Here is a 13,893-nt window from a genome sequence, read left to right on the forward strand (position 1 = left end):
TACACTATAGTCTCTTCCTCATTCGGCTTGGTTGTTGTCTTTCCTGAATCCTCCTTGAAGCTTTGTAGGCCAGGTAGACCAATGGTTACATTTAGCAAGGTATCAACCTCATTCCTCTCAATGATACTTCACTGAGAAGTAATAAACTAGCTGTAAAAAGTATGTTGCTGTCTGAGCAATGTTGAGCTGGCAGTTGATTTACTGGACATTCTAAAGACAGTCATCTGCCAAGTACCAACAACTGCCATCTTTAAAATGTTGGGATTTGTTGGGGCAGTGTGCCAGCTGCTTAATGCTCAAAAATCATGCTGTGGATTAGTGATGGGAAGTTCGGATAATTTTACTGATTCGGTTCTTTGAATCTCGTTCAGTAAAATGAAAAATGAACAAATCTTTTTTCAAGTCTTTCTTTCATTTCACCGGAGGGGGGGGGAGGGGGGGTACAATGATGGGGGGGGGGGGGGGGGGGGGGGGGGGGGGTACAATGATAATGATAAGTAATATGGTTGATTACAATAATGTATCATGACAGTTTGTATGATTTGGTCATTTATTATCACACTAGCATTTAATTATCACGGCAAACAATTACACTGCACTAAACTATAAGTGTAAATGTAAAGTGAAAATAACAAAACCAGTTAGTATGATGACTTGAGCGAATATCCTTCACGTCTTACTAAAACAGCGGCCATGCGAAAGGGAATGAGGAAACTGTATCCTCTACTAAAAAATACAATGCAGGCAGTGTTGCCAGGTCCTCGCTTTTCCCGCGGAATTGGGCTATTATTGAAGTGTTGCCGCGGGTTGAATTTTTTATCCGCTGGTTCGGGTAGACTTATTTTGCATGCAAATGTAGCCTGTGTATGGTGAAACTCACTCCTCAAGTATGTAATAGGCCACCCGCGTCTGCAAAGTGCTAGCTTTTCGTTGGCGTAGTTGGTAGTGGTGGTGTCAGGCCAAATAGTGTCCTAGGGCCAAATAGTGTCCTACCTGACGTCACAATGCCGTTCCGAAGCAAGGACGCGTCCGTTGCTATAGCGACCTTAAATTCCTGAGATATTTACGCGTGCTAGCAGGAAACTGTCATGGTTGCTATACTGGTTACTAGGTAGGAAGTTTTGTATTTAGGCTTATGTAAACCAGTTTATTCTACTCTACTATTTAAAGTTTTCACTCGTTTGATAGCTAGTGCTAGCTGACTAATTGTTTTCGTCAAAATAATTCACTTATTTAGTATCAATTTTAACAGACCGGGAAGGCAACAGTATTCTACCTGCGCGCGTTGCTGTCTCAGGAATGTCGAACGAGTGAAAACTTTAAATAGTAGAGTAGAATAACCTGGTTTAAATAAGCCTAAATACAAAACTTCCTACCTAGTAACCAGTATAGCAACCATGACAGTTTCCTGCTAGCACGCGTAAATATCTCAGGAATTTAAGGTCGGCGACGGACACGTCCTTGCTTCGGAACGGCATTGTGACGTCAGGTAGGACACTATTTGGCCCTAGGACACTATTTGGCCTAACAGTGCCACTGCTCAGAATGATCGATCCCCTCTAGTTTTAAAATGGGTACAGGGAACCACTAAAAGCTTCTGACCAATGACCTCAGATTATGAGTGGGTGTATGAAGCTGTATCAAATCAGAAACATAAAGGTTAAGAAACGGTTGAAATTTCAATGTGAAATTGCATGAAATTGCACATGGTATTTCAGAAGGATGTCATCCTGTTTATCCAAACAGATAATCAAAATCATGACAGACCAAAGGTTTAAAGCTGGATTTGAACCTACAACCCTATACTTTACAGGCCACCATCACATTGAGCTATTCTCAATGCTGCATATTATCATGTTCAGTTACTGTATAAACAAGTAGCTGTTTCTCCTGTGGTAAGTGTTGTTAGATTCAGCCAAAGTTGAAACTGCTCTAATTTTGTCATATGTCAATGTCAATTTTGTCAATGTCATATTTTGACATACCAAGGTAAAATTGTTTGTGGTACTTCAAAATGATGTCATCCTGTTTAACTAAACAAATAATCACAATTATAACAGGCCATTAGATCGTGGCTGGATTCAAACCTACAACCCAGGCCACTGTCCCAGCCCTTTGAGCTATTCTCAGTGTTATGGATTGTTATGTTCAGTCACTGTATAAAAAAGTAAGCTGTTTTTCCTTCCTACCAAAGAAACCCTAATAAAACCAACAATACCAATAGGGTTCCCCCTGACGGAGGAATCCTAATAATGTAGTTGTGCTTCAAACTGCCTCCGAGTGCAGGTCCATTGTCGTTTCACACTGTAGAAGTCAGACAGGTAGATTGCCGAGGCAAGTAGGGTGAAGTGCCTTGCCCAAGGACACAACGTCAATGTGTCATTTGGCACAGCTGGGAATTTAAACAACAACCATCTGATTAAAAGCCCGACTCCTTAACCGCTCAGCCATCTGACCATATGTATAGATCAAGGAATATATTCAATGATATTTTAGTTCTAGCTTTTTATTAAATGATCGAATCGCAACCTTGTGGTTTAGCAAATCTCTGTTTATTGTAATTAGCATGACTGAATGTCTCTAGAACACCTCAAGATTATGTATTTCACAACTTTTCTTGTGGTGAGTTTAGCTGTCTCACACACACTGAGTCTGGTAAGAGTTTTACCTGAATTGTTCCCTGTTACTGTTGTTTATTGCAACTGTTGTTTATTTATTTTAAAATATGAATCTATCTATCATTCTTTTTCTATACTTCAACGTAAAAAAAAAAAAAACACTTACTCATAAGCCTGAACCCAGAATCAAGTTTAGGGTATTAATTATTGACATTGACGTTGAGAAAATTATCATTCTATATTTAGTATGCTGTTATACTGTCAGTCTGGATGAAAATATGAATGGCCAAGTAGAAGATGATCAATAATATTCACATTCACACTTCTCTCATTCTTTTTAAAAAAATTGAGGAAAATAAGGACATCTCTGAAATAAATAAAGGTAAAGTTAAAATATACTTCTTTCCATATTTTTCAACTTCTTCTCGAGGGACTGGATTGTTCATGTACTCCAGCACAGCTTCAGGGCAGGAAGGGGACTCGGCCTGGCTGGAGAGCAGGAGGATGACTCCCAGCAGGCTGTGCAATGTCCAGTGTCTGCAGTTTTACTACTACCACAGTGGGAACCAGGCAGACCAGCTCAACATCTGGATCAGAGAATACCAGGATGAGAGTGACTCCAGAGGAACGCTGCGCCTCATGGGACAGATCACAGGTGGGGTTGTTTGTTTGGGGAGAGGGGTAGGGGCGGGTTGGATATGATAAACACAAAGACTAAGTTCAATCTTGCACACCTCTCGCAGATCGTAAAAGGGGTTGTCCTCTGTCTCTCTCAGGTCCAGCCTCTAACTACTGGCAGCTGCACCACGTGCCTCTGAACGCCACCAGAAGCTTTCAGGTGGAGTTTGAGGTGCGTATAGGAGCAGGAAGTTCTACCGGAGGCTTAGCCATCGACGACATCAACCTGTCAGAGACCGAGTGTCCCCATCTGACCTGGCAGATCAGGAACTTGGAGAACCGTCTAACAACTAGCAAATCTGGCACTTTTCTGTACAGCCCTCGACTGTACTCTAGTGAAGGATATGGGTACCAGATAGTGGTCGTATTATTCACAAGTTATTTTGGCGCGTATGTGCGTCTGGTGTCTGGTCAGTATGATGACCAGCTCCAGTGGCCTTGTCCCTGGAGGCAGGTGACCTTCCAGGCTCTGGACCAGAACCCTCAGATCCAGCTGCAGATGTCCGAAAGGTTAAGCCTCACCACTGACCCTACAGAGACTGAGATATGGGACAATCCACGTAAGGTTGGAACGCTTTACACTCACGAGAACAATGAGCAGTTCTATGTAGACACTGATGGGAAGAACGTTCTTCAGCAGGCTGAGTGACATGAAAACCAAAAACGACCTCAAGGGCGGTGATGCCATCATCCTTGCCTCCTTCCAAGGTAATAACATCATATGCAGAAGCTCTTACAAAAGTTCCTCTATAGACACACAAATGAGGCTTTTTCACATTTTGACATCAGCGTGTCAAAAGACATCCAAAGTGAGAATTGTGAGAAGATTTTGACAATTTGATCAATATTGTAACTATACAATAGTATTGATATTGTGAAATTGTAATATGAAGAAAACAATAGGTAATCTCATATAATTATACTTAATAAAAATAATAATAAGGTAACACAAAATCATAGTAATATATATGAATGGTAAATCTTTAAACTTCTCCAACATTTTACGCTTTTGTAATTCATGTAACTTGTGTAACTTTTTGCCACCAGACATTTCCCCTCTCCTCCAGAACAATTCTCTTCCGTGCCCTACACTCCCACCTGTGAAGTTTAGTAGTCAGACACCACAGAACCTGGACGAGGGTACATGTGCCACACGGTATGGAATACACTTGAAGTAAAGCTGTTTTGAAAGTAATAACATATTTTGAGTATAGCTACACTTATATCTGTTGTTTTCGTTGTATAAGAGTTCTGAAATATAAATGTGAACCTTTGTTGCAGGTTGTTGTCGGGGCAGAGTGGTTGTGGTGGGGAGCAGAGTGATTGTCGTGGGGGGCAGAGTGGTTGTTGTAGGGGGCAGAGTGGTTCATTACCACTCGGCCCCCTACAACAACCACTTTGCCCCCTACAACACCCTGCAACAAAGGTTCAAATCCAACAACCATTGAGACCACTCTGCCCCCTACAACAACTAAGGAAGGTAAAAGGTACACTTAGTTTAGGTTAATTTTATCTGAAGCATTATGTGAAAATGATACAATATTGAAGCAACACATTAGAAAGTATGACATTAAGGGGTAAATGATAAAAATGTCCAAAAGCAATGGGGTACATTTATACAAAGTAAAAAAATAAGGTTTTTGATCAAAACCAAATACATAGAAACCCAAAGTCTATACATGTGATTGAAGTCATAATTCCACCTTTCCTCCACAGTATTCTTGGCTTCTCTCCTGGTGTGGCGTCTTCCCCTGTGCTGCTGCTACTGACTCTCCTGTTTCTGCTGACTTACTGATGCGTGTGCCCCCCCACCTCACCAGCATGGATCACTGACCTGCAACAAATAACCTGTTACCTTTGACTAATGCCCTTATAGGGCTAGTGGTTAAAAGGCCTAAAGGTCTATAAAAAAGATTGTACCCTGTTGGTGAACATTGAGTCATTTTTTTTTTGCAGAAGGTGGTGAAGGTCTAGTGCTTTAATAAATAGTTTTACCAACTATTTTAAATGGCTGATAATATTTTTTACGATTATTCTCTTCTACGATTATTCTCTTAGTCTAACTATTCTAAATGTTGGCATTTGGGCCCAGTTTCCCAGACATGGTTTAATGTCTTAGACTCAGAAAGTTTCCAGTAGAGATCTTTATTAAAATTGTATTTTACTTTGGGACCAGGCTTAATCCATGCTTAGGAAAATGTGCCATAGAGTTTCAATTTCTATTACATATTAGGATTAAAATAAAACAGTTTTTTGCATGATCCTAATGCCTGTCTTTATAAATCAATGCATTACATGTCATTTTATTAATTATAAAATATATAAATGTGAACTATCAGTTAAAAGTAGTATTAGTACCAGATTGAAATATTTAATGACAGAATTAAGGTGTCTTCGTGTAAAATAAAAATAAAATAATGTAGTTGTTCTTCAAACTGCCTCCGAGTGCAGCTCCATAGTCGTTTAACACTGTAGAAGTCAGACAGGTAGAAATCAGACAGGTAGAAGTCAGAGAGGTAGATTTCAATAACGGAAATCAGTCATCAACCAACTGTCTTTGACACAAACAGGTTCTGTCTAATTGAATTAACCGTCAAAAATGATCTCATTTTAGAATGTGGTTTGAAAACAAGTTCAAGCATTTCCCTGAATCAAAACAGGAATCATGTACCCGCTTATAAGACATGTAAGATGTATAAGACATTGAATGTTCGAAACCTAAACTCTGTTGATGAGGTTTACCCTGTCAACAACAGTAATGTAAGATTACGTAAGAGATTTCTTCTTGTTCACTTGTTCTAAGGACCTTCTCTCTTCTTCTGGCCACTACAATAACCACTATGCCCCCTACAACAACTGAGGAAAATAACACGTACCCCTGGTTCAGGTTAGTTGTGTCTGAAGCATTATGTGAAAATGATATAATATTGAAGCAACACATTAGAATGTATGACATTAAGGGGTAAATGAAAACTGTCCTAAAGGAATGTGGTACCTACAAAGTACAAAATAAGGTTTTTGATCAAAATCAAACACATGGAAACCTAAAGGCTATACGTTTTATTGAAGTCATAATTCCACCTTTCCTCCACAGTATTCTTGGCTTCTCTCCTGGTGTGGCGTCTTCCCCTGTGCTGCTGCTACTGACTCTCCTGTTTCTGCTGACTTACTGATGCGTGTGGCCCGCCACCTCATCAGCATGGATCACTGACCTGCAACACATAATAATATACCATATTTAGAATGTGGTTTGAAAACCAGTTTATGCATTTCCTTAATGCAAAACAAGAAGCACCCTTATAATCCACTGTATGTTCAAAACCTAAGCTCAGTTGATGAGGAGTTATACCCAGTCAACAATTGTTTTTTCATCTAAGAGATTTATTCTCCTTGTTTACTTGTTCTGAGGGACTTCACTGTTCCTATATCTATAGATTAAGGAATAGATTCAAGGACATTTTAATTCTTGCTTTTATTTTAATGATCGAAATTGCAACTTCATGGTTTAGAAAATCTCTGTTTATTGTAATTAGCTTGACTGAATGTCCGAAGAACACCTCAAGATGATGTATTTCACAACTTTTCTTGCAGTGAGCTTTGCTGTCTCTCAAACACTGAGTCTGGTAAGAGTTGTACCTGAATTCTTCATTGTTACTGTTGTTTATTGCAACTGTTGTTTATTTATTAGAAAATATTAATTAATATATCATTCTTTTTCTCTACTTCAACATTTAAAAAATTCTACACTTTCTCCAAAGCCTGAACCCAGGATCAAGGGTAAGGTCTTAATTGTTGACATTGAAAACATTATTATCTTATTATAATAATATTACTATAATAATTTCATAATGATCATATATTTAGTATGCTGTTATACTGTCAGTCTGGATGAAAATACGAATGGCCAAGTAAAGAATTACAAGTAATATTCACATTCACACTTCTCTCATTCTTTTTAAAGAAATTGAGGAAAATGAGGACATCTCTGAAATAAATAAAGGTAAAGTTGTGTTGGGGTACAGTATTCTTTACTAATATCACCATTTTACAACAGTACTTTACAAAACGCATTGTTTGAATGTCGAGTGTCCCAACATGTTGACCATTTCTCCATTGTTCTTTTAGATCTGGGACTAACGGGTGGAGATATACTAGAAGTGAGAGTTTCCATTGTGTACAATGTTATTCTAATCTTAAGATTTTGAAGTGGGATCTAAACACCATGCTACCATACTCTTAGTCAAAATGTCTGTTTTATCCTTATGATCCAGCTGAATCCCAACCAAAGGAACGCCATACTGAATACTGACCGGCTATGGACATCTCCAGTTCCCTACGTTCTTGATAATAGTCTAGGTAAAGTTCACTCTTAAAAATGTATTGCTAGGCCAGTGTACTTGCTTGTAAGATGACTGTTTGTTTTTCTGTTTTTCCTTTGATGACTGCTTATAATTACTTTGACTTTTCTTGAAGACATGAATGCCAAAGGAGTTATCCTACGAGCTTTAGACCAGTTCAGACTGAAGACGTGCATTGACTTCAAGCCATGGACCTCTGAACTGTACTACATAAACATTCAGAAGTTAGACGGGTATGTGGAACATTGATTACCTACCTATTAATGACATAATGTAGGCCAATTCGGCAGATATTACCCTGTCAATTATACTATAACAGAACAGAAAGATGTTTTGGAATTCCTAACTTCAAATGTTTTCAATAGCATTGGAAAACAATTGCTATATGTGTAAAAGCATTGGTTGTGTTGGTCAACATTTGTTGACCGGGGAAGTTAGTCTAGTACATTGACATGAGTAGTATAGAATGTTTGCATTTCATAAAATGTTCATTTAGCAGACACTTATATTCACTTACAGCCTTTCAAGGGGGTGATTGGAAGCTGCGACCTCTTCATCTCTAGTTGAATACTCAAACCACTAAGTTACACTTATTCCCCCTCACATAATTCCACAGTCATGATCAAAAAAACTGTCCAATATGCAGAAATGTACAAGAGATGATAGTGCCATTGGAATCATGTTTTTCAATTATATTAAATGCTCCAGACTCTACTTTAGGATTATATCTACATATGCATGACTCTCTATGCCCTAATCCTTGAGTGAACCGCTCACCTAAAGTTGGAACGATTGAAATGTCCCAATGAATAAAATCAATGCGAGTGTGACCTGACTAAACAGTTTTTATGTTAGATGTTTCTCGTATTTAGGGAAAGTAATCGCCAACGGACAAGACTTATCTATTGGATATGGTTGTGACTATAAATCAGTGGTGGAGCATGAGTTCATGCACGCGCTTGGCTTCTATCATGAGCAATCCAGATACGACAGAGATGCTTACGTGCGGATTCTCAGGGAAAACATATTAAGTGGTATGATGAGCTAATTGTGCACGATTTGAATTCCAAGTGACGTCTTTAAAACGGTTTATGATGTTGCAACGTGTGATGTACATATTTTGTGATTACATTTTATGATTTTATGGTGACAGGTTATGAATTTGCTTTTGACAAAACATCGGTCAGTCAAACCACCAACCTAGGCACCCTATATGACTTCAACTCAGTGATGCACTATGGCAAAGATTTCTTTACCAACGGCAACGGATACACCATCATCACTCTTCAGTCCGAGTTCCAGGATGTGATTGGCCAACAGCTGGAAATTAGCCCCAACGACGTCCTGAAGATAAACAGACTCTACAGCTGCAGTGAGTTGGCCTACAACAGAGGCTGCTGATTAACATAATTTTTTCGAATGTACTTGCTAAATACGTGTTCCGGATTTTACGATTCATTCCAAACTTGGCTAATCAGTCACTGTGTTGTGTATCGCCTCCTTCTAGATGAAAGTGTTGCGTTTATGGAATACTGCAGTTCCTCAGAGGAGGGTATGTGTGGGGTGAGCCGCTGTTCCAGGATTGTGGAGAACAACTGGAATACAGTGGAGAGTGCTGTTGGGGGTCCCTTTAGTGACCACACCAACCTGGATACCAGCCTGAATGGTAAAACATGGAAATCATTTGAGACTGTGTGTCAAAATTTTAGCACGCAACAATTAATGAATGAATAATATCTATCATAGTCAATATAATTGTACATCTTCATACATTTAAAGCGGGCATGCTTAATCTATGAATAAATATACTTGTGTCTAATTTTCAACTTCTTCTCGAGGGACTGGATTGTTCATGTACTCCAGCACAGCTTCAGGGCAGGAGGGGGACTCGGCCTGGCTGGAGAGCAGGAGGATGACTCCCAGCAGGCTGTGCAATGTCCAGTGTCTGCAGTTTTACTACTACCACAGTGGGAACCAGTCAGACCAGCTCAACATCTGGATCAGAGAATACCAGGATGAGAGTGACTCCAGAGGAACGCTGCGCCTCATGGGACAGATCACAGGTGGGGTTTTGTGTTTGGGGAGAGGGGTAGGGGCGGGTTGGATCTTAGACACCTCTCTCAGATGGTAAAATGTGTTGTCTTCTCTGTCTCTCTCAGGTCCACCTTCAAACCACTGGCAGCTGCACCACGTGCCTCTGAACGCCAGCAGAAGCTTCCAGGTGGAGTTTGAGGTGCGTAAAGGAGCAGGAAATTCTACCGGAGGCTTCGCCATTGATGACATCAACCTGTCAGAGACCGAGTGTCCCCATCTGACCTGGCAGATCAGGAACTTTGAGAACCTTCTAACAACTAGCAACTCTGGCACTTTTCTGTACAGCCCTCGACTGTACTCTAGTGAAGGATATGCATACCAGATAGTGGTTAGCTTATCCAGGAGTTATTTTGGCACATATGTGCGTCTGGTGTCTGGTCAGTATGATGACCAGCTCCAGTGGCCTTGTCCCTGGAGGCAGGTGACCTTCCAGGCTCTGGACCAGAACCCTCAGATCCAGCTGCAGATGTCCAAAAGTGTTAGCCTCACCACTGACCCTACAGAGACTGAGATATGGGACAATCCACGTAAGGTTGGAACGCTTTACACTGACGAGAACAATGAGCAGTTCTATGGTAACACTCAGATGGGAAGAACCATCTTCAGCAGGCTGAGTGACATGAAAACCAAAAACTACCTCAAGGGTGGTGATGCCATCATCCTTGCCTCCTTCCAAGGTAATAATGGAGAAGCTCTTCCAAAAGTTCCTTTATAGACACACAAATGAGGCTTTTTCACATTTTGACATCAGCTGTCAAAAGACATCAAAAGTGAGAATTGTGAGAAGATTTTGACAATTTGATCAATATTGTAACTATGCAATAATATTGAGATTGTGAAATTATGATATGAAGAAAACAATAGGTAATATCACATAATTATTCTTAATGAAAATAATAATAAGGTAATACAAAAACATAGTAATAAATGTGAATGGTAAATCTTTAAATTTCTCCAACGTTTTACGCTTCTGTAATTCATGTAACTCGTGTCACTTTTTGCCACCAGACATCTCCCCTCTCCTCCAGAACAATTATCTTCCGTGCCCTACACTCCCACCTGTGAAGTTTAGCAGCCAGACACCACAGAACCTGGACGAGGGTACATGTGCCACACGGTATGGAATAGAACATTATAGTGTTCTTCAAATGTAGCTACCCTTATATCTTGTTTAATTTTAAAATTATTTTGAATAAATGTTAATCTGTTCAACTTTGTTGCAGGTTTATTACTACTATGCCCCCCCCCACAACAACTGAGGAAGATAACAGGTAAACCTGGTTCAGGTTAATTGTATCTGAAGCATTGTGTGAAAATGATCCAATATTGAAGAAACACATTAGAAAGTATGACATTAAGGGGTAAATTATAAAACTGTCCAAATCGAATGTCGTAAGAATGTAGTACATTTACACAAAGTACAAAATAAAGTTTTTGATCAAAACCAAATACATAGAAACCTAAAGGCTATATGTTTTATTGAAGTCATAATTCTCCCTTTCCTCCACAGTATTCATGGCTTCTCTCCTGCTGTGGCGTCTTCCCCTGTGCTGCTGCTACTGACTCTCCTGTTTCTGCTGACTCACTGATGCGCGTGGCCCGCCACCTCACCTCATGAATCACCGACCAGCAATGAATAGCCAAATAGCCTTTGACTAATGCCCTTATGGGAGTAATTAAAAGTAGTTCAAAGGCCTGAAAAGATTTAGTCTATAAAAAGATTGTACCCTGATGGTGAAGGTCTAGTGCTTTAATAAATAGTTTTAATTACCGTTTAAAACTTATTCTGATTATTCTCTTTTTCTAACTATTCTAAATGTTGGCATTTTGCCCCACTTTCCCAGACATGGTTTAATGTCTTAGACTGAGAAAGTTTTCAGTGCAGATCTACATTACATGTTTCTCTTACTATAGGACCAGGCTTAATCCATGTCTAGTAAACTGGGCCATAGAGTTTCAATTTCTATGACATATTAGGTCAAATTAAATATTGTTTTGCATGATCCTAATGCCTGTCTTTATATATAAATACATTCAATATGATCAGAACTTTGAAAAAAGTATCCACAACAGTGCCTCTGTCAGTTGTGTGTCAATGTAAACTGCAATGGTAGGCCACATCAACTTGCTCACTATGATTGCCTCAATGCACAATTACTGTAAAACGTACAACAGAGCTGAAAGCGGTAATTTAGGTGGGGGGAGTGTTTCTTGCACGGGTGTGATTGTCTTTTTCAACTGATATCGTCTGGCACTTTTGGCCTTGTTTGAAGACACACTGGAGCCCCGTCTTGTAATGTTTCTAATGTATATTAAAGAAACTTGGGTTAATCAAAGATTTATTAACTAATTAGCAACCAGCAAACTCGGTCAATATGTGCCTCCAGTTCGGTGTGTGTGTGTTATACTAAAGAACCTGCTGCTATGTCGTCAAGATTGTAGGCCTACAGATCACAGAAAAAATATATAAAGCTAGTCGTTACTGCCCTCTGGTATTTGGTGTTTGTCAACACGCGTTGCAAAATAGAAAAAACAATGGCCACAAGGTACACGGGCCGTGAACCTAGCTTGTTTTGCAGTGGTTTATGCACAGTCTCGCTAAACAGATGATCGGAGTGTTGTGATGGGCTCAAATAAACACTCATTGCTATGTTTCATAACTGGAGGATTGACCGGAAGACTAGAAACTGCTCTTACATTACAATAAAAAGAGATTTGCTAAACCACAAGGTTGCTATTCGATCATTTAATAAAAAGCTACAATTAAAACGTAATTGAATATATTCCTTGATCTATAGATATAGTAAGAGAGAAGGTCCTTAGAACAAGTGAACAAGAAATCTCTCAATCTTAAATGAAAAAACTGTTGACAGGGTACGCCTCATCCACTGAGCTTAGGTTTCGAATGTTCAATGTCTTATAAGCAAGTGTTCTTTTTGATCTGACTAGCAGGACTTTGCCATGTTCAGTAACTGGATAATAAAATAAGACGTTTCTCCTACGGCAAGCGTTCTCAGATTTGGTCCAAGCTCAAACAACTGTAATTCAGTCACATTTTCACATATCAAGGTGAAACTTTGCAGGGTACTTCAGGGGTGTGGTGTCACCTTAAAGTTTTTTAGATTTGAAAAACCATCACAAAAAATGACATTTGATTTAGTGACACAAACCTGTTGAGGCAATGTGGACATTAATATAAATACACCCCTTTCAGCCATTTTGTATTTGATTCAACTGTCTTAAGTAAAGTTTTTAGATAAATCAATAATACATATCTGTACACAATTTCAAGTCAATTTGACGATCGATTTGGAAGGTTTTCCCAAATTATCACTGTTTAGGAAAAAATCCATCATGGCGGACCTTATGGGTCATTGAGGCTTTTTTGTTCCTCATTGAAAATGAAGCATGTACACCCAGTTTCAGAATAAGTGGATCAATGGGTTGGAAATGCCATCACTCTGAAAAGTGGACATTTGAGTGTGGCATGTGACGCCCCCTTTGGTCTGATGTGGGCCAGTCTTTGTTGGACGTTAATTGTGCCATGTTGTATCAATATGCCAAATATAAAAACTTTTTACCAATGAGTTCATGAGATACATTACAAGAACAAATATAGCTGCAAACAGCGATGCGGGTTCCTCCGCAAAATGGCAAAATATTATACACATGTACACTGTAGAAGGTCAAGAGTTGAACAACAAGAGAGCAAAAACACTTCACGTTTGGCCAACAACAATAGGCTGACTTGGGATTTGAACTCATGAGCATAAGGTTATAAGTCGGTCTCTCTATCCTCTCTGCTACACATCAACTGTTGAAATTGTACGGATAGAAAGGTGAGCTCAGGGACGGCCCAAGGCATAAGCGAACTAAGCGGCTGCTTGGGGCCCCCATGGCCACCAGGGGGCCCCCAAGAGCATATTAAGTTACAGCTTAATTTTAAAATGATATTATGTTAATGGTAATTATACACATTTGCAATAAACTCAATATTGTGCGTATTTTGTTGGCGTAGTTGGTAGTGGTGGCGCTTGGGAAGTCAGAAGTGGTGAGTTCAACTCCTGGTCGGAGTGGACGGTGCCTCTGAAGGAACTCGCAAGACCACGTCTGTTACACACGCACTCTGAGTGTGCACACGTGCC

At 39.6% G+C, this 13,893-nt stretch overlaps 2 protein-coding genes across 3 annotated transcripts; both read left to right on the top strand.

Moving 5' to 3' along the window:
• Nucleotides 1-2,642: 2,642 nt before the first annotated feature.
• Nucleotides 2,643-5,150, top strand: LOC124468232 (meprin A subunit beta-like). 2 transcript variants are annotated; one of them, XM_047020891.1, is made up of 4 exons: nucleotides 2,643-3,273; nucleotides 3,395-4,004; nucleotides 4,344-4,452; nucleotides 5,013-5,150. In XM_047020891.1, exons 1-2 carry the CDS (start codon nucleotides 2,916-2,918, stop codon nucleotides 3,943-3,945), a joined length of 909 nt encoding a protein of 302 aa, XP_046876847.1. In that variant the 5' UTR covers nucleotides 2,643-2,915; the 3' UTR covers nucleotides 3,946-4,004; nucleotides 4,344-4,452; nucleotides 5,013-5,150. The 2 variants fall into 2 exon arrangements, with proteins under 2 accessions (XP_046876847.1, XP_046876846.1); XM_047020890.1 differs by lacking the exon at nucleotides 5,013-5,150 and having other exon boundaries at nucleotides 4,344-4,584.
• A 1,491-nt stretch (nucleotides 5,151-6,641) lies between these two features.
• Nucleotides 6,642-11,690, top strand: LOC124468230 (meprin A subunit beta-like). The gene is made up of 14 exons (XM_047020886.1): nucleotides 6,642-6,919; nucleotides 7,055-7,073; nucleotides 7,258-7,296; nucleotides 7,422-7,453; nucleotides 7,568-7,652; nucleotides 7,770-7,887; nucleotides 8,510-8,688; nucleotides 8,808-9,026; nucleotides 9,162-9,320; nucleotides 9,493-9,717; nucleotides 9,814-10,425; nucleotides 10,757-10,865; nucleotides 10,972-11,019; nucleotides 11,259-11,690. Exons 1-14 carry the CDS (start codon nucleotides 6,839-6,841, stop codon nucleotides 11,335-11,337), a joined length of 2,004 nt encoding a protein of 667 aa, XP_046876842.1. The 5' UTR covers nucleotides 6,642-6,838; the 3' UTR covers nucleotides 11,338-11,690.
• Nucleotides 11,691-13,893: the final 2,203 nt, after the last annotated feature.

The sequence above is a fragment of the Hypomesus transpacificus genome, chromosome 5 (genome assembly GCF_021917145.1).
Source record: "Hypomesus transpacificus isolate Combined female chromosome 5, fHypTra1, whole genome shotgun sequence".
NCBI lineage: Eukaryota > Metazoa > Chordata > Actinopteri > Osmeriformes > Osmeridae > Hypomesus > Hypomesus transpacificus.

Bases quoted from the DNA above. Each gene is read 5' to 3' on its own strand.
- LOC124468230 (XM_047020886.1), top strand. From the start codon at position 6,839: ATGTCCGAAGAACACCTCAAGATGATGTATTTCACAACTTTTCTTGCA. The intron at 7,653-7,769 runs GTAAAGTTCACT...CTTTTCTTGAAG, and splicing joins CGTTCTTGATAATAGTCTAG to ACATGAATGCCAAAGGAGTT. The intron at 10,866-10,971 runs GTATGGAATAGA...ACTTTGTTGCAG, and splicing joins GAGGGTACATGTGCCACACG to GTTTATTACTACTATGCCCC.
- LOC124468232 (XM_047020891.1), top strand. From the start codon at position 2,916: ATGATCAATAATATTCACATTCACACTTCTCTCATTCTTTTTAAAAAA. The intron at 3,274-3,394 runs GTGGGGTTGTTT...TGTCTCTCTCAG, and splicing joins CCTCATGGGACAGATCACAG to GTCCAGCCTCTAACTACTGG.